This window comes from Wyeomyia smithii, chromosome 2, assembly GCF_029784165.1.
Source record: "Wyeomyia smithii strain HCP4-BCI-WySm-NY-G18 chromosome 2, ASM2978416v1, whole genome shotgun sequence".
Classification (NCBI taxonomy): Eukaryota; Metazoa; Arthropoda; class Insecta; order Diptera; family Culicidae; genus Wyeomyia; species Wyeomyia smithii.
Window position 1 is genome coordinate 114446878 of NC_073695.1, and position 18689 is coordinate 114465566.

The following is an 18689-nucleotide window of genomic DNA, read 5'->3' on the forward strand; positions in this document are numbered from 1 at the left end:
ATGAAAAAAGGTGGTCAAAAGTCATTTTCTCGTAAACGTTACATTGTAGAGCAATACTGTCTTCGGGAAAGTTTTAGAGTAAATAAAGATCCTTCTTTGGACATTAACAGATCCGTGATTAATCCCCCTACAAGTGAGATAAAGAGTATTTACTCTAAAAAGCAATATTTTTCATCGCCGTCTTTGGCAAAGTTTTCCAAGTTTCTTTTGAAGTATAATCTATGCATGTAAACACGTGGTTTTTGAAAATTCAAATTTCAGCTCAAATACTTCCAAATAGGTGCACCGCTCATATCATTCATCTTTAGTAGGCAACAATAATAATTAGTTATTGTTTACATGCATTGACAATACTTCAAAAGATGCATCGAAACGTAAAAATGCAATGCTTGCTATGTCTTTCCCAACAAAGATCCGCTATTAATCAACAGGACATAAATGAACTAACGTTAAGTTGTTTTGTTCCATGATTTAAAAAGTTTCTGCAAATTTCTGCAAAAAATTTTAACTGCCGTGTGTGCAGAGCACATGGACAATTCAATTGGTGGTAATCTTGCCGTGGGATGTGTTGGGAAACAGCAGAAAATCGAAAATTACTTGTCAAAAGTAAATTTTTTGGCAGGAAAAATTGATGGAAACCTAATTATCATAAATAAAAGTCTGCTGTAACATATAAAATATAAAGGACTGATGTTGTTTTAAAAGTTCAGTGAGAATATCAGAGGCATAGTAGGTTCAAATATGAATTTTAACGGCAAAAACTTGTTTTAAAAAACATCATTGAACATAATCAGATAGCTCAGTAAGATTGAGAAATAGCTACCTAGTGTCTTCAGCAAAGTTTTTTGTTATATTATTTTGGAAAACTTTGCCAAGGACGGCGATGAAAAATATTGATGTTTAGAGAAACTACTCTCTTTATCTCACTTGTAGGGGGATTAATCACGGATCTTTTAATGTCCAAAGAAGGATCTTTATTTACTCTAAAACTTTCCCGAAGACAGTATTGCTCTACAATGTAACGTTTACGAGAGAATGACTTTTGACCACCTTTTTTCATTTCTGGACCACAGTGTGATCGACAAAAGCGAAAAAACAGATTGCCCTTGAGCTCAAAAGAGTTGCTTTTAAAAATTTATAGCTTTTTAATCATTCCTGTGAATTTTGCTACCCCTAATGAAGGCAGAAGTGCGTCAAAGTGCGGCAAAGTAATTGCTCGTCAAGACGCACCAAAATTCACAGGAATGGTTAAATAGCTATAATCTTTTTTTTTTTCTCGCAAGTTTGAGCTGTAGGGTAAAATCTGTGTTTACTAGTGTTATCACCCGCAATTATTTCGATTTACATGCTAATTCTACAAAGAAACAGAAAATCAAGATTATCTAACGTTTGGTTTGGGTAGATAGCATATGAACTTCATGTTAACAAGATATGTTCCGATTTCGTATGTAATTCTCAACTTGGTTCAATATAATTTTAATCGTTTTGATCCTGCAAGAACTCGATAATTTGTTTGAAAAAAGTTAAATCGTAACAAATCCTCTCCAATGATTCCACCGTTTCAGTCCAGCATAGAGCGCGCCCGCGTGGTTTTCCGGCGCAGTGCTGTTAATAACACCATACAATCGGTAAGCCGGTGATAAGCTAAACCGCCGAATGGACTCCGTAATCAACGCCTTCGTCTCGGCAAATAGAACATCATCTGGTCGCCTGCGATTGTATGTACCTAAAAAATGAAGCGACCACAGTGTAACTCAACGGAATGTGCTGAATAGAAAATGTTGCCTACCTATAATACCAACCACGATGGTATCATTCCTGCTAGGAAGCTCCATGAAACCATGCTGCCCTTTCCAGCCTCGCGCTTCGTATGTCTTTCCATCGCCACCGATCAAAAAGTTATATGGAATATGCGTTGCTCGGTGGGTCCATGCATCATTCTGAACGTTACGAGCGATTTGACTACACGTGATCTGATCGTGACATGACTCGCTGTTTGTGTGCATTATTATCAGGTTTTGTACAGCTGTTTTGTTCAACGGAGATGCCTCCAGCGTGGCTGAATGAGACCACCACACAGGCCGTTCAACCAAATAAAACGGGTGGGACACTGGCCATGGACGTGGAACTGGAGGGCAAACGATGATGAGATTTTGTTTTTTATTGTAATTAAATCACATACTCACTTTGTAACAGCATCAAGTAGATTCCAATGACAATTCCCATCAACAAAAACAGCACCAATGCCAGAATCGCGAGAAGTGCTGTTGTCTGGATGGTGTTTCGATCGTCCCTGCCATGCTGTCTGTCTGCATCGACGCACACCTTCCTCACAAGCAAGGGTGTCCGTTCTCCTATTTCGACATCGTAGACTGATGAGTCACTTCGGCTGACCGGATTCTTCAGGCGATTAGAACTTGAAACTGCTGTAGTTCGTGCTATAAAAGTGAGAACGAAATTGTGACATTTATTATAGCATTGGTCTACCAGCAATTCTATGCGATTGGTGTCTCGAGCCAGCAGTTCGTCGGAATAGACCGGTTGCTTTTCTTCGTAGAAGCGTTCCACACTTAGAACAAGCCGGGAGTTGAGGAATATCAGCATTTTTTTCAAACGCAAACAAACACAACACTGTCTCAAATGTGATGCGTGCTAGACTTCTAAAGCAACTAGAATTGGCTTCTAAACTAAGATGAATATAATGCAGAGCAGATAAGCTGATTAGGAATCATGACAGAGATTAGACACAGCTAGAAGTGCAATTTGATTATCATTTTTATATATGCAAGAAGACAAGTGAGATGCTCCTTATAACCAAACTGTTATTGAAAGTGTTGAGCAGTTCGTACTCTCATTAAAAATTTACAAATCTATCTCTACTGACACAACAAAGCAACAAATATATTCAGTTAGCCTCGAATGTTTCGGAAAACTCTATTCAAGTAAAGTCTGTATGCAAATGTCTGTAACAAACCGGATGACACAGTTCAAAACATATTCCTATGTTGTTCTCTGCTTGTCACGACTGACATTGAACGCTCCGGTTAATCAGAACTAGGAAACAATGTAAAGTGTGTGTGTGTGTTTTGAGCAGTTAGAGATAAGTTTTCAATCCGCTTCAAGAATCAAGAAAAGTAAGAAATATTACTAAAGCGCGTTGCTACTTTTGTGACATCAACATTAACTGGGGCAATGTGTTGTACATTCAATCAGGGCGGGTTAAAACTTTATTATCTGCCATTACCGTAGCTCTACAAAAAAGAAGTATCCTAATTGATGTACGACACTTGAAAAACATTCCGCCAAGAAACGAACTAATTTTTTTTTCCCTGAAGATGTCACTCATACTAAACGGAACGTTAGACAGTATTGAATCATTCAATGATTTTCAAAACTGCTCAACTGCAGTGATGGCATGAACTCGTGCAAAGTTGAACTGAGTAACACTTTTCCAGATTTGAATCCAACTTGAATCTGCTTCCTCTCAATAGTTTGAGTATTTTTGCACCGCACACTCTGATCGATTGAGTTTACATGCGTGCAATGCATGCAGTGCACGATGTATCCAACGATGCACTGTGGTCCAGAAATGAAAAAAGGTGGTCAAAAGTCATTCTCTCGTAAACGTTACATTGTAGAGCAATACTGTCTTCGGGAAAGTTGTAAAGTAAATAAAGATCCTTCTTTGGACATTAACAGATCCGTGATTAATCCCCCTACAAGTGAGATAAAGAGATTAGTTTCTCTAAATATCAATATTTTTTATCGCCGTCCTTGGCAAAGTTTTCCAAAATAATATAACAAAAAACTTTGCTGAAGACACTAGGTAGCTATTTCTCAATCTTACTGAGCTATCTGATTATGTTCAATGATGTTTTTTAAAAAAAGTTTTTGCCGTTAAAATTCATATTTGAACCTACTATACCTCTGATATTCTCACTGAACTTTTAAAACAACATCAGACCTTATTTTTATATGTTACAGCAGACTTTTATTTATGATAATTAGGTTTCTATCAATTTTTCCTGCCATAAAATTTACTTTTGACAAGTAATTTTCGATTTTCTGCTGTTTCCCAACACATCCCACGGCAAGATTACCACCAATTGAATTGTCCATGTGCTCTGCACACACGGCAGTTAAAATTTTTTGCAGAAATTTGCAGAAACTTTTTAAATCATGGAACAAAACAACTTAACGTTAGTTCATTCATGTCATGTTGATCAATAGCGGATCTTTGTTGGGAAAGACATAGCAAGCTTTGCATTTCTACTTTTCGATGCATCTTTTGAAGTATTGTCAATGCATGTGAACAATAACTAATTATTATTGTTGCCTACTAAAGATGAATGATATGAGCGGTGCACCTATTCGGAAGTATTTGAGCTGAAATTTGAATTTTCAAAAACCACGTGTTTACATGCATAGATTATACTTCAAAAGATGCATCAAAACGTGAAAATGTAAAGCTTGCTATGTTTTTCGCAACAAAGATCCGCTATTGATCAACATGACATAAATGAACTTACGTTAAAGTTGTTTTGTTCCATGATTTCATAAGTTTTTGCAAATTTCTGCAAGAAATTTTAACTGCCGTGTGTGCAGAGCACATGGACAATTCAATTGGTGGTAATCTTGCCGTGGGATGTGTTGGGAAACGGCAGAAAATCAAAAACTACTTGTCAAAAGAAATTTATTTGGCAGGAAAAATTGATAGAAAGCTAATTATAAATTAAAGTCTGCTGTAACATATAAAAAATAAAGGTCTGATGTTGTTTTAAAAGTTCAGTGAGAATATCAGAGGTAAAGTAGGTTCAAATATGAATTTTAACGGCAAAAACTTTTTTTAAAAACATCATTGAACATAATCAGATAGCTCAGTAAGATTGAGAAACTGCTACCTAGTGTCTTCGGCAAAGTTTTTTGTTATGTTATCTTGAAAAACTTTGCCAAGGACGGCGATAAAAAATATTGATTTTTAGAGAAAACACTCTCTTTATCTCACTTGTAGGAGGATTAATCACAGATCTGTTAATGTCCAAAGAAGGATCTTTATTTACTCTAAAACTTTCCCGAAGACAGTATTGCTCTACAATGTAACGTTTACGAGAAAATGACTTTTGACCACCTTTTTTCATTTCTGGACCACAGTGCGATGCAGGCGCTGATGTGACGCGATGAGATTTGTTTTTAGATCGAATTTATGCTTTCAAAGGACAATGCAACAAACTTTTGCAGCAGACGCGGCGCGAATTTTATTGCAATTCGATTTTCATGCAATTGTTGTTATGCAGGATTCAAACTCAAATCTAACTCAAGTGTAATGCACTGTTAGTAGGGTTTACGTGCAAACCGAAAATAAATGTGCAAGCAAGTTTTAAAACTCACTTGGATACGAGTGCAAAGTCACACTGCCTACTCTGCTCAACTGAAAGTACACTCAACGCCTTTAAACAGTCGAACTCTGTTGGTTGGACCTTATAATAAAATGTTTCGGAATATGTTTATTATTAATCTAATCGGGCACCAGAATTGTGCGGTTGGTTCCATGTTTTCAATTAAAAAAGTACAAATTGGCGAAATTACAAACCAAAATCTGATGGGAGTACTATAAACAAATCCTTTTGTCCTTTTCAGTGGAAAAAAAATCTGATTGGCTAATAAAAGCTAATAGAATATTCGATACAACGAAATCAAAGGTTGTGAATCGCTTCGTTTTCACTTGTGCTTTTTAAAGCATGCAAACACTGGTGAAAACGCAACAGTTAGCGAAAAGTAGACGTTTTTGCTTATTTATAATCGGACTCGCAGATTTTGTTTCACATAAACTGTGAGCTAGAACGACATACATTATCTCCCACAACACCGTGCTTTTTACAAGTGATTTCGCCAGTAAAGAAACTGTTTCAGTTGCCTAAATTTCCACTTCACTTAAGACTGTAAACTATATTTTGAATGAAAAACAGGTAGAAACTGGTGTTACTCAATCTAAATCAAAACAAGACGGTTGGTAAATGGCTGGACAAAGTGTACCAGCAGTTCAAACCGTACTAGATTACAAAAAATAGACCCCAGTTTACAGGGTGCTCCATAATTAATGCAACAAAAAAGTCAACGTCGGTTTACGGGTCAATTATTGTTGGGCTCAAATAAAACAAACTTGGGTTGGGCCGTCACCCTCCCAGCTGGTCTCGAGGTAGGATGGTGGCCTAACAAGCCAGTCGCCGTAGGTGCGAGTCTCGACTCGGGAAGGACTGTTGGTTGTCAGTAGGATCGTAGCGCTAGCCCCGGAATTGTCCTGTAGACTTAACAGTTGGCTGCGAAGTCTGTGTAGAATAAACAGGAGATCGAGTTCCGAATCGGAATGTAGCACCAAGGCTTTGCTATTTGTTGGGCCCAAAAAACCATTAACAATCAAACCTTCATGACCATCATGCAAGACAGTGCCCCGGCTCACACAAAGAAGACCGTTCAAAACTGGTGCAAGTCCAACATTCCTTCTGTCATCACCAAAGATGAGTGGCCTCCGGAGTCGCATGATCTCAACGTGATGTACTTCTAGATTTGGGGAATGTTAGAAGCAAAGACATGCTCACGAAAACACACAAGCTCGTGCGAGATGAAGAAGTCTTTGCTCAATTTGCTGGAAGGAAATTCCTCAAAATGACATTCGGTCCGCCATCGAGTCTTATCCTAAGTGTCTTCGAGCTATCATCAGAGCTAAAAGAGGACACATTGAATGAGTTGTTGTTTTTTTAATTGTTTACTCAATGAATTATTTTTATTCCAAAAGTTTCCTCTAACTTGCCAAAACATGGGTAAACGGTCCTCTGTTTCTTGTTGCAATAATTATGGCGCACCCTGTAGTCCAGTACTGCTCAGCTACTTCTATTCCTAGAGGTAGGTACCGACTAGGATACGAACCAAGGGAATATAGGTCAGCCGAAGAGACCTTGGTTGTAAGTTGACATGGAAGAGGAGCTGTTCTTCTTAAAGGGCAGCTTGTCTGAGCGTCTGTTCCCCATGTTCAGAAGTGGTTCAATCAATGATTAGACCGGAGCGGACAGCTAAACTATAAAATGCGGTGTCTCGCCAGTTATATTCAAGACGGCAACCCGCAGCCCTGTAAGCCCAGGCGAACGAAAATGGACGGTATTTGGAACGCCAGAACTGTACTCGAATCGGCACGCGTGTGTATCTTAGCAAGGAAACTGCGAAAAGCGAAGGTTGAAGTCTCAGTCATCCAGGAAGTGCTGTGACCGAAGGCTGATGAACATGAATTCCGAACGGTAGATCCTATCGCGGGAACGACTGTCGAATTCTATATCTACTAAAGTAACTGCAACTGCAGAGGAAAACGAAGCGTCGCGTCGGACTGAGTAATGAATTTGCACCGACAAACCATAAACCCGTCGACTAGAAGGAGGAGATTTATGAGGTTTTAGATAAAACAAATGGAGAGTGCCTAAAACACGATATAAAGATCGTCATCGAGGACGCAATGCACAGATTGGACGAAAGCAGTTCTTTCGTCACATTCTTGGTAGAAACAGTAGCTACTGAGAATGCTACTTAAGGTTGACTTCACCGCAGCCAGAGTATGGCAATCTGTAGCACATAATTTGCACGAAAAGATAGTCGGAAACACACATGGCAACACTTCAATGGCGACCATACTCTGATTGGCGATCGGTATTTCACAGACCATCTCGTGGCAGGAGCGATTCACGCCAGGCTAGTCAACGTACACAAGTCAGGCACTTCGAGAAGGATGGATTCGTTGCTAAGTACACTCAGAAAGTGGAGACCTAAACAAACAGTGGAAGCACATCTGCGATACGGTCAGCAATGTAGCGGAAGAGGTTTTAGACACGACCATAGGAACCACACGCAACATGAGGTGCGGAATGGAGTGTCAAGAAATAACGGACGAGAAAAGCCGGCTCCGTGCTCGCACGATGGTGGCATGCCAGATGAGGGAGCGAATTATCGAGAGGCTATAGAGGTCGACAAGAGACATAAGAAACGTGAGCGTTGCGAACGACCTCACGCGGAGGTGAAAGCATGCTTCTCCAGGCGCGTACACGAGAAGTTTCTATTAAGTGATAAAATAAACTGTGTCAATCCCAGCCCAGTCTATGAAAAGAGCCACCGACCTGGAGAGCCGAGGGGAAGTACCAGTGCAGTTTTTCGGAAGTGAGCTTGCAGACTCATTATCTGTTTATTGATATTGTGGTGGACTATGCTTGAACACGGTTTTACAACAAAACTGAATAAGCTGATTCGTGCCACCCTTGACGGGTTTTCATAATGCGTCATTCATAACGTTGGACTATCTGAGGCAAGGTGCCAAGCTCTCGAACCTGTTGATTAGCATTGCCATGAAGGGTTCGATGTTGAAGAGACGGATAGCTGCCGAAAACAGGACCTTTTGCAGTTTATGTAGCCAGCTGAGATCCAGCAGCATGCATGTCTGCAAGAATTTTTTGCTCTACTGGACGTTGATTTTCCCGGTGGTACTCTACGCCCATGAGTGTTGGTCGATGAAGGAGGCCGGCCGGTGAGCACATGGAGTCTTCGAGTGTAGGAATCTACACTCGACACTTGACGGAAAACTGGAGAATGGATTGCAGACACATAAAACACGAGATGTACCAAGCATACAGGGAGCTTCGCAGCCGCAAGGTTACAGATTCCGCGTCCGGTGGTCGTGGGTTCGAATCTTAGTAGAATCAGGCCATTTGGTAGCCAAAGAATTTGAACATGAGCTTATTTGTAGGCTCCCAACTACACTTCCTACAAACTGAATTCTATAGTACTCCTGTTAACTTTCCACCTAACAAAACTAAGTCCTTCTTATAATAAAACTGGTCTAAATTCTGTTCAGGGAATGTTAATTATGGCGGGATATTGACTGGAGCAATGAGGTTTCGATAAGACTCCTTTCGCTTGACAAAATATAACTCCTACTTATAATAAAACTGACCAGAGGTAAAGCATTAAGAACTGACGCATCAAACTGACCAAAGAAATATTAATCCTCTCTAGGAAATTGTAATTGGGGATATTGGCACGGGGAACGAGGTTTCGATAAGACTCCTTCTTCTCAAATAAAATAAATAATAAGTCCCTCTTAGAATAAACCTGGCCAAAGAGGAACGTTAAGTGAGGTTCCAGGGAACTTTAACCTCGTGTTATTGGTAGGATTGAAATAGACTCGGTATAGTAGAGCAATAATCTTGAAACGAAAGGGTAAAACTTCACACACAAGCACGGATATAAAATGAAAAGTGTATCGATCAAATGTCTATGGTCGCAGTATTGAGTCCACACAGAGAAAAAAATAGCATATTAGTGGCTTGGTCACGTGGCACGAATGCCGGAGAAGCGACCAGTGCAAATGATATTCAGTAGAAAGCCCGAAGGCGACTCCGTGGTAGCCCCCATACTCGTTGAATATGTGGTGTGGATGAGGACGCCCGATCGGCGGGTGTTAGGAGCGATTGGAGAATATTGTGTCGCCTGCACTAAATTAAAGTTCGGAAGTCAGACTTCCGACTTCCGAACTTTCTTTCGACTTTACAAACACATAGAACAACTGCGTGTTCATGATTTAAATGTATTTGTTTTTATAAACCGGACTGACGGCGCAGTGGCGGCTGAGATGCTTGCAGTGTTGTGAGAACACCAAAAATAAACATCGGAAGTGAGCCTGACTGCCAGTTTATCAGCGACATTTTGATAATTTTTATTTAAATGCACAATACTAGCCCAAGGCCAAGTGACGGGGAAACGTATTCTGGATTCGACCGTGGGTGGTTAATGACCTGTCGCCATAAAAGTAAAGTAAGTAATCAGTACTAGACAATTCAATGCTTACCAAAGCAGTATTGAGATTGAAAAGTGAATGATAAATTTGAATATACATTATCGCAACAATATTAAATGATTATAAAATTTCTTTCAGTAAATTCAATCACTGAACAAATTTAGTTGCAAACAGAATGTATTATACACGCAAAAATTCGACCTGAGCAATTATTGCGTTTTATTCACTCTAGTGTTGATCGGAGTGTTGACCACTCACAACGCAATGGTTATCCAGCGGATACAATAAATTCAAAGGAGATTTGACAGTTTCTCTAAATCTTTGACTAATGTATGTACAAAACCGTAAAACAATGCTATAACAAGTAAACATTTTGGTATTTCAGTGACGATGAAGGTATATTGATGAAAAAATGCACTTTAACTTAAACACATTCGTTATCCAGGTTTCATACTTAATCAAAAGTTGCGCAAATTTCACATAATAATGTGGTTTCGTACCATTCAACATGTGACACAAGTATATTGTAGTATTTTTGAACATAAACTTTTTCAAGGTATCAATCAATATAGTAGTAACTACAATATTCGGTAATAGTTAAAATAACCATGAAAATAAAGCCAACGGCATCTTTTTTTTTTTATCTATGCAGTACATTGGGCTCAAAGTTTAAAAGATTTTGTGTCGTTTCTTCCAGGAATTTTGTGTCGTTCTTCCTGGAGTTTTCCAACTAACTTTGAGTGATGTCAGTTGTCCTCCAATCACAGACTTTAAATGCACTACTCTAGAAATACTATCTGTCATATTAGGTTGTTAAAATCTACTTGTTGGTTAATGTATGTAAGTTTCCTCTAACGATTGGTGTCAAAATAATCCTTGTCCAAGAAAAACGGCAGTTTCCAACTGAGCGGACAGTTTTTTGACAGTTATCGATATGTCACTAATTGATGTTACCATACGAGGCCACTATTCTAACGATCTGATTCATGAGCAGTCACACAAAATTGATTTAATTCTATCAATTCCTTAAAGCTCTCGAAAGTCACGCTCCTGCCAACTGCACAAATTAAACACTTACTGCGATGTGACCCGTAAGCTTCCTTATCCTAGCAGGTTGCATGGCTGCGACAAGAACAAATATCTGCGATCCCTAGAAGCAAACTGTTTGCCGCCAGAGCTACCGTTATCAGTAAACTGCATATACGTCATCAGTACAGAGACAATAGCACATGACAAGTGAAGAACCCTTGTGGAAAGTAATCGTCACCGTTTCAGTTAATCAAAATTCAAACAGTGTGCTTCGTAGGAACGGTACATTGCAATGCCACTCTAATCCACACCATGGTCGTACGTCTTCCCATAGCAAAATATTCCCAATCTAAATCTAAAAAAACTGTTCGTTCCACCAAACTTTTAAATGCATTCAAGTTCTGTACAAATAGTCCAAATAATTTAACATTGGACCAAATCTTAAATGCTAGAGAAATCGTATTATTCTTCTACGGCATCAGCCAAAGCATTCCAAGCGAACTGTCTGAATTAACCTGTCGTCAACTCACCTGAGCAAAACATGACTGTTAAACGGCAATCGGTGGAAATCCAGGAACTTTTAATAAATAGACAGCTAACGCCATGAAACAACACAGCGGGTTTGTGGTTTCGGCCGGTTTCTCGGAGGAAACCGCACCTAGTAAGACCAACCGTTGAGCAGGTCTGGGTCGAAAATTTACTACATCAAAAATCGATTCTATTCGTTTTTCAGCCTTAAACCAGCACTTCAACTCCTTACGCGATACACTGCAGTGGATTTGATACTATTTACCGAGCAAAAAAAACTAACTGTTCCACTCTGGAGTACACCTCAAGGAGGTTCGCGCACGAGCTGCTTATTCACAGTGCGCAAAGTTGTCATCTGAGAACACCAGGACTGATTTGCACATATTGACGGGAGTGGAATCTTGCAAGTATCGATCAGCTTGAGGGATGATTGATGAGCTTCCAATGGTTATGAGACGGTTTCGGTGATAAACTTTTGAACCGCTTTACGCTTGACTAAACAGCACTGTTGTATATATTATTATTGTTTTATTTTATTGCACTCCGAGCATTGGCTTGCAGTTTCCAACGGATTGTAATTGATACCTGATTTGCTTTATGGTTCGTTTGGAAATATATACTTGAAATGCTCACGGGGATGCTTCGTTAGATTGCATCCAGCAGGTAGGTGTCTGGGTTTGCGCTCCGGATAGAGTATTGATAATACGGCTCGTACGATAGGACTGTTAGCTGTTGTAACTGTACTGTCACACTGATTCGAGCGAACAACAGTCAATGAGGTGATAAAAGTGTGCACGAACAGGCACGCGTGTAATTAAAATGCAAACAGATTAAAGCAAAGTGCACTGCATGCTTCTAACGATGGCAAGTATTGCGATCGTTAAGCACACGGAGAGAAGAGCACAACTAGACCATTTCAAACGGGGATTTCCAAAAAACACTGTCAGAAACCTTCGTAGAAGCATAACAAATAAACTTGGTTACTGATAATCAGTCTTGTCTATCACTATGTTTAAAACATAGTTCAACTCCTAGCCTTGAGTGGGAAGAAACAGAATGAACTTTTCTTGTTTTTATTTTTCTTTTCGAATTGTTTTGCATAGGTGTTATTTATATTTTCAATTCGTTTTCGATCAATTCTTTGTAGAACGCTAGAAGATGATGTTTGGCTCATGATCCACAAATAGTACCAAAGATACAAATCTGAAAATTGAAACGAATAAAAGACGGCCCTAGTAAGCTAGAAGCTGTATGGCAAAGTTAAGATCAATTTGTTCAAATATGCAAAATTTGAACTTCCTAAGACAAAAGACTAACATAATAGAAATGTTTGCATTCCCCAGCTCGTATTGAAAATTACAATGTCACTACTTCTCTGCATTACAGCAAAACAGTGTGACCTTCCGATTATACTAATGTTGGCCAAAAAATATCCATTAGAGAAGTCACGCTTGAACTTAACGTCTGGAACGCTTACACCTAGTACGAGCTAGACCGGAATCTTAAGCCGGATAGCAAATTTCCGCCGCAAGTTCGAGAGCGTTTCAACTGATAACATATCATCATCTGTAGGTATCTCCACCGTGATTGCGAGAACCTTCCAAGCAAAAGGTTGTCATCCCGGATTTCCAGCACGGTGTGCCATAAGCTAAGTAAATATTTATTCTGGTTTCAATAATATAACTGTACAATGTACCATAGAAAACAAATGTACCGCTAAATTGTTGCTGAAATTCATAGGTAACTATACATAGACTCACTCGCACACGCTTACTAACTACTGTAAATAGCTCTAATGATCACTATTTCACCATTTCGGTTAATCAACCTCAAGTTTCCGGAAATTGCCAGTTATCGTTTCCATTCCTAGTTGACCATTGTTGTTATTACGATCGTTATTGTGTCGTGTGATAATACCCCGATCACTCAATATTTTCATCTTATCCAGCGCCAACAGGGTACTACGTTTGGCTGCTAACTCAAGCTTCCAACTTTCAATCATATCCCGAAGCGGGATCTTGCCGCCAAGCTCCTTCGGTAGACAAGCAGGGTCTACTTTTTTGCATAAATCCTGGGCTGTGACGTGAACCTGTAAAAAAATATTAGCTACTAGAAAAAAATAGTCAAAAATTTTACCCACCTGTAGCCGTTCTTTCATTTTTTTACTGATAATCGCTTTTCCGGCTTCAATGACATATTTCACAGCCGACGGAACATTAACGAAATGGACCTCCTTATGGCGCATAGGAATCGACTGTTCGCCCCATCTCAACATTCGCAGGAAATCGGTGGGATTCCAGCTTGATATATGTGCCGTGGTTATTCCCTTGAAGTCTCCAATGTGAACAAATCCCAAGATCTGATTCTGGGGATCCTCTAACAATGTTTCGTACGTTATGGAGTGCACTCGTGACATTTCGGTGCTATCGTGTTCGGATGGATCGAAGAGGCCTGAAATTAAAGTTTTGAATTTGTCTGGTTCAACTATTTAGTCATTGTTTCGTACTTGCAAATCCAAGGATCAGCCGTCTTCCGTTCTTATCACGAATAGGTGACGCCAACATGTATCCATTGTTGATAAGTTTATTTAACTTTGGTGATAAAAAGTCTAAATCGTGTACCATGTGCATCTGTAGTCTGCGTAAATTCAAATATTTCAAGAGCATTTGCTCAGCCATGAACACGCTAAACTTTTTCGTGCGTAAGAAACGTAACAGGAACAGATCATCAGTTCGAACGTTCTCAATATCCTGGTTCTGCCGGATCCATTCGCGCATCTGCTCCAGACTTTGCTCGCGGATAGCTTTGTCCTCGCGCAGCTCTTTACGGGCAACATTCATGACCGCGTCTGTCACTCCAGTATCTTGGAAAAGGTCGTCCTTTAGTTTGTCGCTGCCGCTGGTCCAGGGAAAGTTCAGAATCACGCGGGTGGTCGTCATTTTGCGGATTCTGAAAGAAAAGAAAAAATAACCACATATTACTATTGTATCCTAAATTCTTTCACAATTGATAACAGTGATGGTGGAAAACTAGAACGTAGTACACTAAAGTCGCTTTTTACGCGGGGGATACATGCCGCGTAAAAAAACGCGTAAAAGAAACTGCGTAAATTCCGGAATCCGCGTAAAAAACGCGTAAATTCCGGAATCCACGTAAAAAACCGCGTAAATTCCGGAATCCGCGTAGAAAAAACCTGCGTTTATTCTGCAATCCGAGTGAAGGGGAGCCGAAATCCGCGCAAAAAAAATACTGCGTAAATTCCGGGATCCGCGTAAAAAAAACGCGTTAATTCCGGAATCCGCGTAAAAAAACCGCGTAAATTCCGGAATCCGCGTAAAAAAAACGCGTAAATTCCGGAATCCGCGTAAAAAGCCGCGTAAAAAGAAACCCGCGTAAAAAAACCGCGTAAAAAGCGACCATAGTGTATTTCAGGTAGAACGATTACACTGGTACACACAGGTTTTGCCCTAGAGCTTAAACTGAATGAATTAAAACATTATAGCTTTTTAACCATTCCTGTGAATTTTGGTGCCCCTAGCCTCCAACATTTTTTCAGAGACTTAAGTGAGCTTCCTCGAAAACATAACGTTGACTGGCGAGCAATTACTATGCTACACTTTGACGTAGGTTGACGTGTTTTGACAACGGCTATAGGTACAAAAATTCACAGCAATGGTTAAAACGCTATCAGCTATCATCAATTTCTATAAGTCGTAGCAGTGCGGTTTTTGGCCGGTAACAGCCCTTGTCCAATATTCAAACGTCTGAAATCGTGTGGGGTTGAGGGAGATTCCATTGATAAAACCAACAGAAGGGACAAGGAAAAACCTTTTTGGAGAACCATAAAAGATACGGTCGACCATGATCTGCAAGGATACCGTAATTCAAAAAAGTTTTTTACCAAGTTGTTTTTGTCCCATATTGAAAGTACCCGCATTACAGTCCCACTGCATAGTGGCACAAACTGCAAACATATTATTTTGCTCCTGATTAGTGTATATCGGATTATTCTAGGCACATAGAAGTATGTTATTTAATTAACTAGACTAATGTTGTTTTTCTGTAGTACAATCTACGTTGCCAATGATACTGCCGGTTGCTGGTTGAATTAATATGTGATAGGACAAAATATGCGAGTACTTTTGAAATGTACCCGCATATTTTAGTTATTTAACGTAAAACCAATTCCATCCATGTTTTTTTGTTCTCAACGTTAAACTTGTGGTGCCATTAAACTGTTATGGTCATTGGTTCTGGATGTAATTGCTGGAAATCGGAAAATTCACGGATAATATTAAATCGCCGTTTTCTCAACATGTTGTTTTTCATTATGGGACAGTTATTCAATTTTTTTTTTAGTTGTTCAATTTTAATAATTCGAATGCCGTTCGACTGGAAAACTTCCAAAGTTTCATTTACTAACCGCAGATTAGCCTAGGTCACCGGATGTAGGAAATATTCCTGAGTTCTGGCAGGCATGTCAAGCCTGATAATTTTTGGATGGATTGGGTAATAGGTTACCTGATGAAAATGCTTATTTGCATCATTGGCATAGATGAGAAAACCATTTCTGAAGCGAATGGTTCATCAAGAGTGGCCTAGAACTCAACGGAAAATGGATATTTTTCATCCGCAAGTCCCCAGAGGAATCTGTAGTAGGGAACTTTTACATTTTTGCATAAAAATATGAGCCGTTGAGAGCAAATCTGCCATTAAGTAAATTTTTCAGGAGACGCGATAAACGAAACACTCAAATAGTAAATTACTTTCAACAATTTTTCCCAACATAACTGCACTAAATCATTGCTGGAAAGGTTCCAAAAGACGGTACATGAGGGCATAACGAGTTCTGGTTGAGAAACTTACAAAAACTCCAATGGAAAAACATGTACCACTTTTGTTCTATGGGAAAAATAATGACAACCAGAAAACGTTGAGAGCAAAAGTGGTACATGTCCAGTCTAAGCATGAAGGATGCATTATAGCTCGCTAATCTTAAAACTTAGAACATTCATGTCTTCAGCAGAGTTGTTCAAGTGATTGAGTACTATAGAATGATGATCTGTTTGTTATGGAATTCTGTCACTTTGTGGCGCTAGTGTATATGTAACAGAAGACATTTAAAATTATTTTGGCTATAACTCTGGTAAAAGTTATCAGATCTCGGCTTTTCTTTGATATTATGGTATATTTTTGCATGTGATAGTTTTGAAAAAAAAAACACAGAAAATACTAGGACCTGTTCATTAGAGCAGACAGTATATGTAGTTAGAGGAGCGACAAATGAGTGAACTGAAAATATGATACAGCCTTGGAAAAATACACACCTTATCCAGATGGGACTAGGACCTGTTTTTCAAAATTAATCTCGTTTACGGTAACTCCGGATCTTTCGGAGGGCTATCTGATGGTAAATTTGAGTATCATTCTGTCATGAGATCATTTATTTTCGTCTGGGAGAGGTTTAGAAAAAAAGTGGGACTGTTCTTAAACATTAATCTCTTCTATGGTAGTATCGGTGGTTCACATGGTGGCCATCTCGGAGCATATTTCGTAAAAGATCATTTTCCTTCTAGAATTGTTCTCGAAAAAAAAAAACAGGAAGCTTTAGGAACATTTTTAAAAATTGACATTTTACGCTAGTTTCGGATCTTTCGGTGAAATCATTTCGTTTCTAGTCAATCCCGCAGAAGCAGTTTCGAAAAATATAGGAAGCTCTAGGACCACTTTAAAAAATTGATCTCAATTACGGTATTTCTGGATCTTCCGGAAGGCTATCGGTGGCCTGCCTAAAGCCAAACCTGGGTCCAGTGGGTAAATATATCTCTATATCAAAGACCTCAGAGAGTTATCTTCTAAATTGGCCACAGCATACGAGTTGATACTTAAATTAAAACTCTTTCTGTTACAAAATAGTCACGGGTACACTAGCGCCACGTTGTGAGAAAATTAAAAAACAGACAGATCTTCATCTGAAAGTACTCAATCATTTGACCAACTTTGCTGAAGACATGATTGTTCTATATCCTAGCATCTTCGACTTACAATTCATCTATTATGCACAGACTGGACATGTACCACTTTTGCTCTCAACGAAATGGTGATTATGTTAATTACCAAAAATTGTTCTGGCTATAACTTTGGTTTAGGTTATCAGATCTCGGTTTTTCTTGGGTATTCCAGTACGTTATTGCGTTCTGCATCAATTTATGCAAAAAACCCAAAAAGTGTAAAATTGGCACATGTACCACTTTTGCTCTCAACGGCTCATATGACGTGCGACACCGCTATCTTTAGAATTTTTCATCACTAATCTTCCGAAAGACATAGGGTAAACAGGTATAATACGCCCCCCCTAAGGAACATCGTCAATATTGTAGCTATGTTTATCAAAAACAACAAATATTTCATGCAGTTGGATACACTATTCAGTTGGTAATGCACTGCTATTGTTTCGTTTTGTAATTGCTGTTACACAAAAACGCCATAATTTTATTAAAAAATTTGACTAAATTGCAAGCTTTCCAATCTACCGGGGCAAAACGCCCCAGATGCAGTATAATATGCCCCATGCAGTAGCTTCATATGCCAGCTCAGCATGCGAAGTGTAACAGTGCTTGAAGTCTCAGAAGCAAACGCTAAAGCAATGAACAAATCAGCCGGGCTTGCGGTGGGGCATATTGCCCGGGAGCTGTACTGTAGCAGAAAGCATTGAATACTTAAGCAAATTATACAATTTTTATCGTTTCTTCACTAGATACAGCTGCTTAGAGGTTCATTTGAGATATATAAGTACAAAAACCGGGTAACAAACTTTCCACATTAGTGAAAAAACGTTACGGAAACGCTGCAAGAAACTAGATCTGAAGCAGCTCAAATCAAAATTGATTTTTGTTAATTTTTCGCTGCTAGTGACAATTATCAAACTTGTACAGAAGGTTGGTCCTATGACCCGCTACGGATTCCCAATAGTCTCATGTCTTATTTTTTGTGAGTTTCCGAATAAATGGACTGGGGCGTTATGCCCCGGGGGGGGCGTTTTATACATATTTACCCTATTTCTGAATATAGGCTGCATTGGCTGCTTCCGGAACAACCTGGATGCCCCCAAGAAACTCGAAGTGGGGACATTCACATTTTTGCATCAAAATATACCGTGCGACACCTCTATCTTCAGGATTTTTCATCAGGAATCATCCAAAAGACATTTTTTTTAATGCATAATGGCTGCCCTTTCTGCACCAGCTTATAGATCTGGAATACAGAACAACTATCGAAAAAGTGGTAATATGCTCAATATACA

At 39.2% G+C, this 18689-nt stretch overlaps 2 protein-coding genes across 4 annotated transcripts in view; both read right to left on the bottom strand.

The window, feature by feature from the left end:
- Window positions 1–1372: 1372 nt before the first annotated feature.
- On the bottom strand, window positions 1373–12151 carry LOC129722625 (peptidoglycan-recognition protein SD-like). 3 transcript variants are annotated; one of them, XM_055676226.1, is made up of 4 exons: window positions 11389–12151; window positions 2187–2438; window positions 1790–2128; window positions 1373–1726 (listed from the first exon to the last, which is right to left on the bottom strand). In XM_055676226.1, exons 1-4 carry the CDS (start codon window positions 11399–11401, stop codon window positions 1524–1526), a joined length of 807 nt encoding a protein of 268 aa, XP_055532201.1. In that variant the 5' UTR covers window positions 11402–12151; the 3' UTR covers window positions 1373–1523. The 3 variants fall into 3 exon arrangements, with proteins under 3 accessions (XP_055532201.1, XP_055532200.1, XP_055532199.1); XM_055676225.1 differs by lacking the exon at window positions 11389–12151 and adding an exon at window positions 10784–10899; XM_055676224.1 differs by lacking the exon at window positions 11389–12151 and having other exon boundaries at window positions 2187–2839.
- Window positions 12152–13030: 879 nt separating this feature from the next.
- LOC129722624 (clavesin-2) overlaps window positions 13031–18689 on the bottom strand; it is a 37458-nt gene continuing 31799 nt past the window's right edge. The window contains exons 2-4 of the mRNA XM_055676223.1: window positions 13893–14335; window positions 13527–13837; window positions 13031–13475 (exon numbers count right to left, since the gene is read on the bottom strand). Coding sequence (XP_055532198.1) covers window positions 13206–13475; window positions 13527–13837; window positions 13893–14325 — 1014 coding nt within the window. The 5' untranslated portion in view covers window positions 14326–14335 and the 3' untranslated portion in view covers window positions 13031–13205. The remainder of the gene's footprint in view (window positions 13476–13526; window positions 13838–13892; window positions 14336–18689) is intronic.

Excerpts from the sequence above, each read along its gene's own strand:
- LOC129722625 (XM_055676224.1), bottom strand. The coding sequence starts at position 2,604 with ATGCTGATATTCCTCAACTCCCGGCTTGTTCTAAGTGTGGAACGCTTC. Across the intron at positions 2,129-2,186 it reads CTACTTGATGCTGTTACAAA|TTCCACGTCCATGGCCAGTG; the intron begins GTGAGTATGTGA and ends TTTGCCCTCCAG. Across the intron at positions 1,727-1,789 it reads CATCGTGGTTGGTATTATAG|GTACATACAATCGCAGGCGA; the intron begins GTAGGCAACATT and ends TTCATTTTTTAG.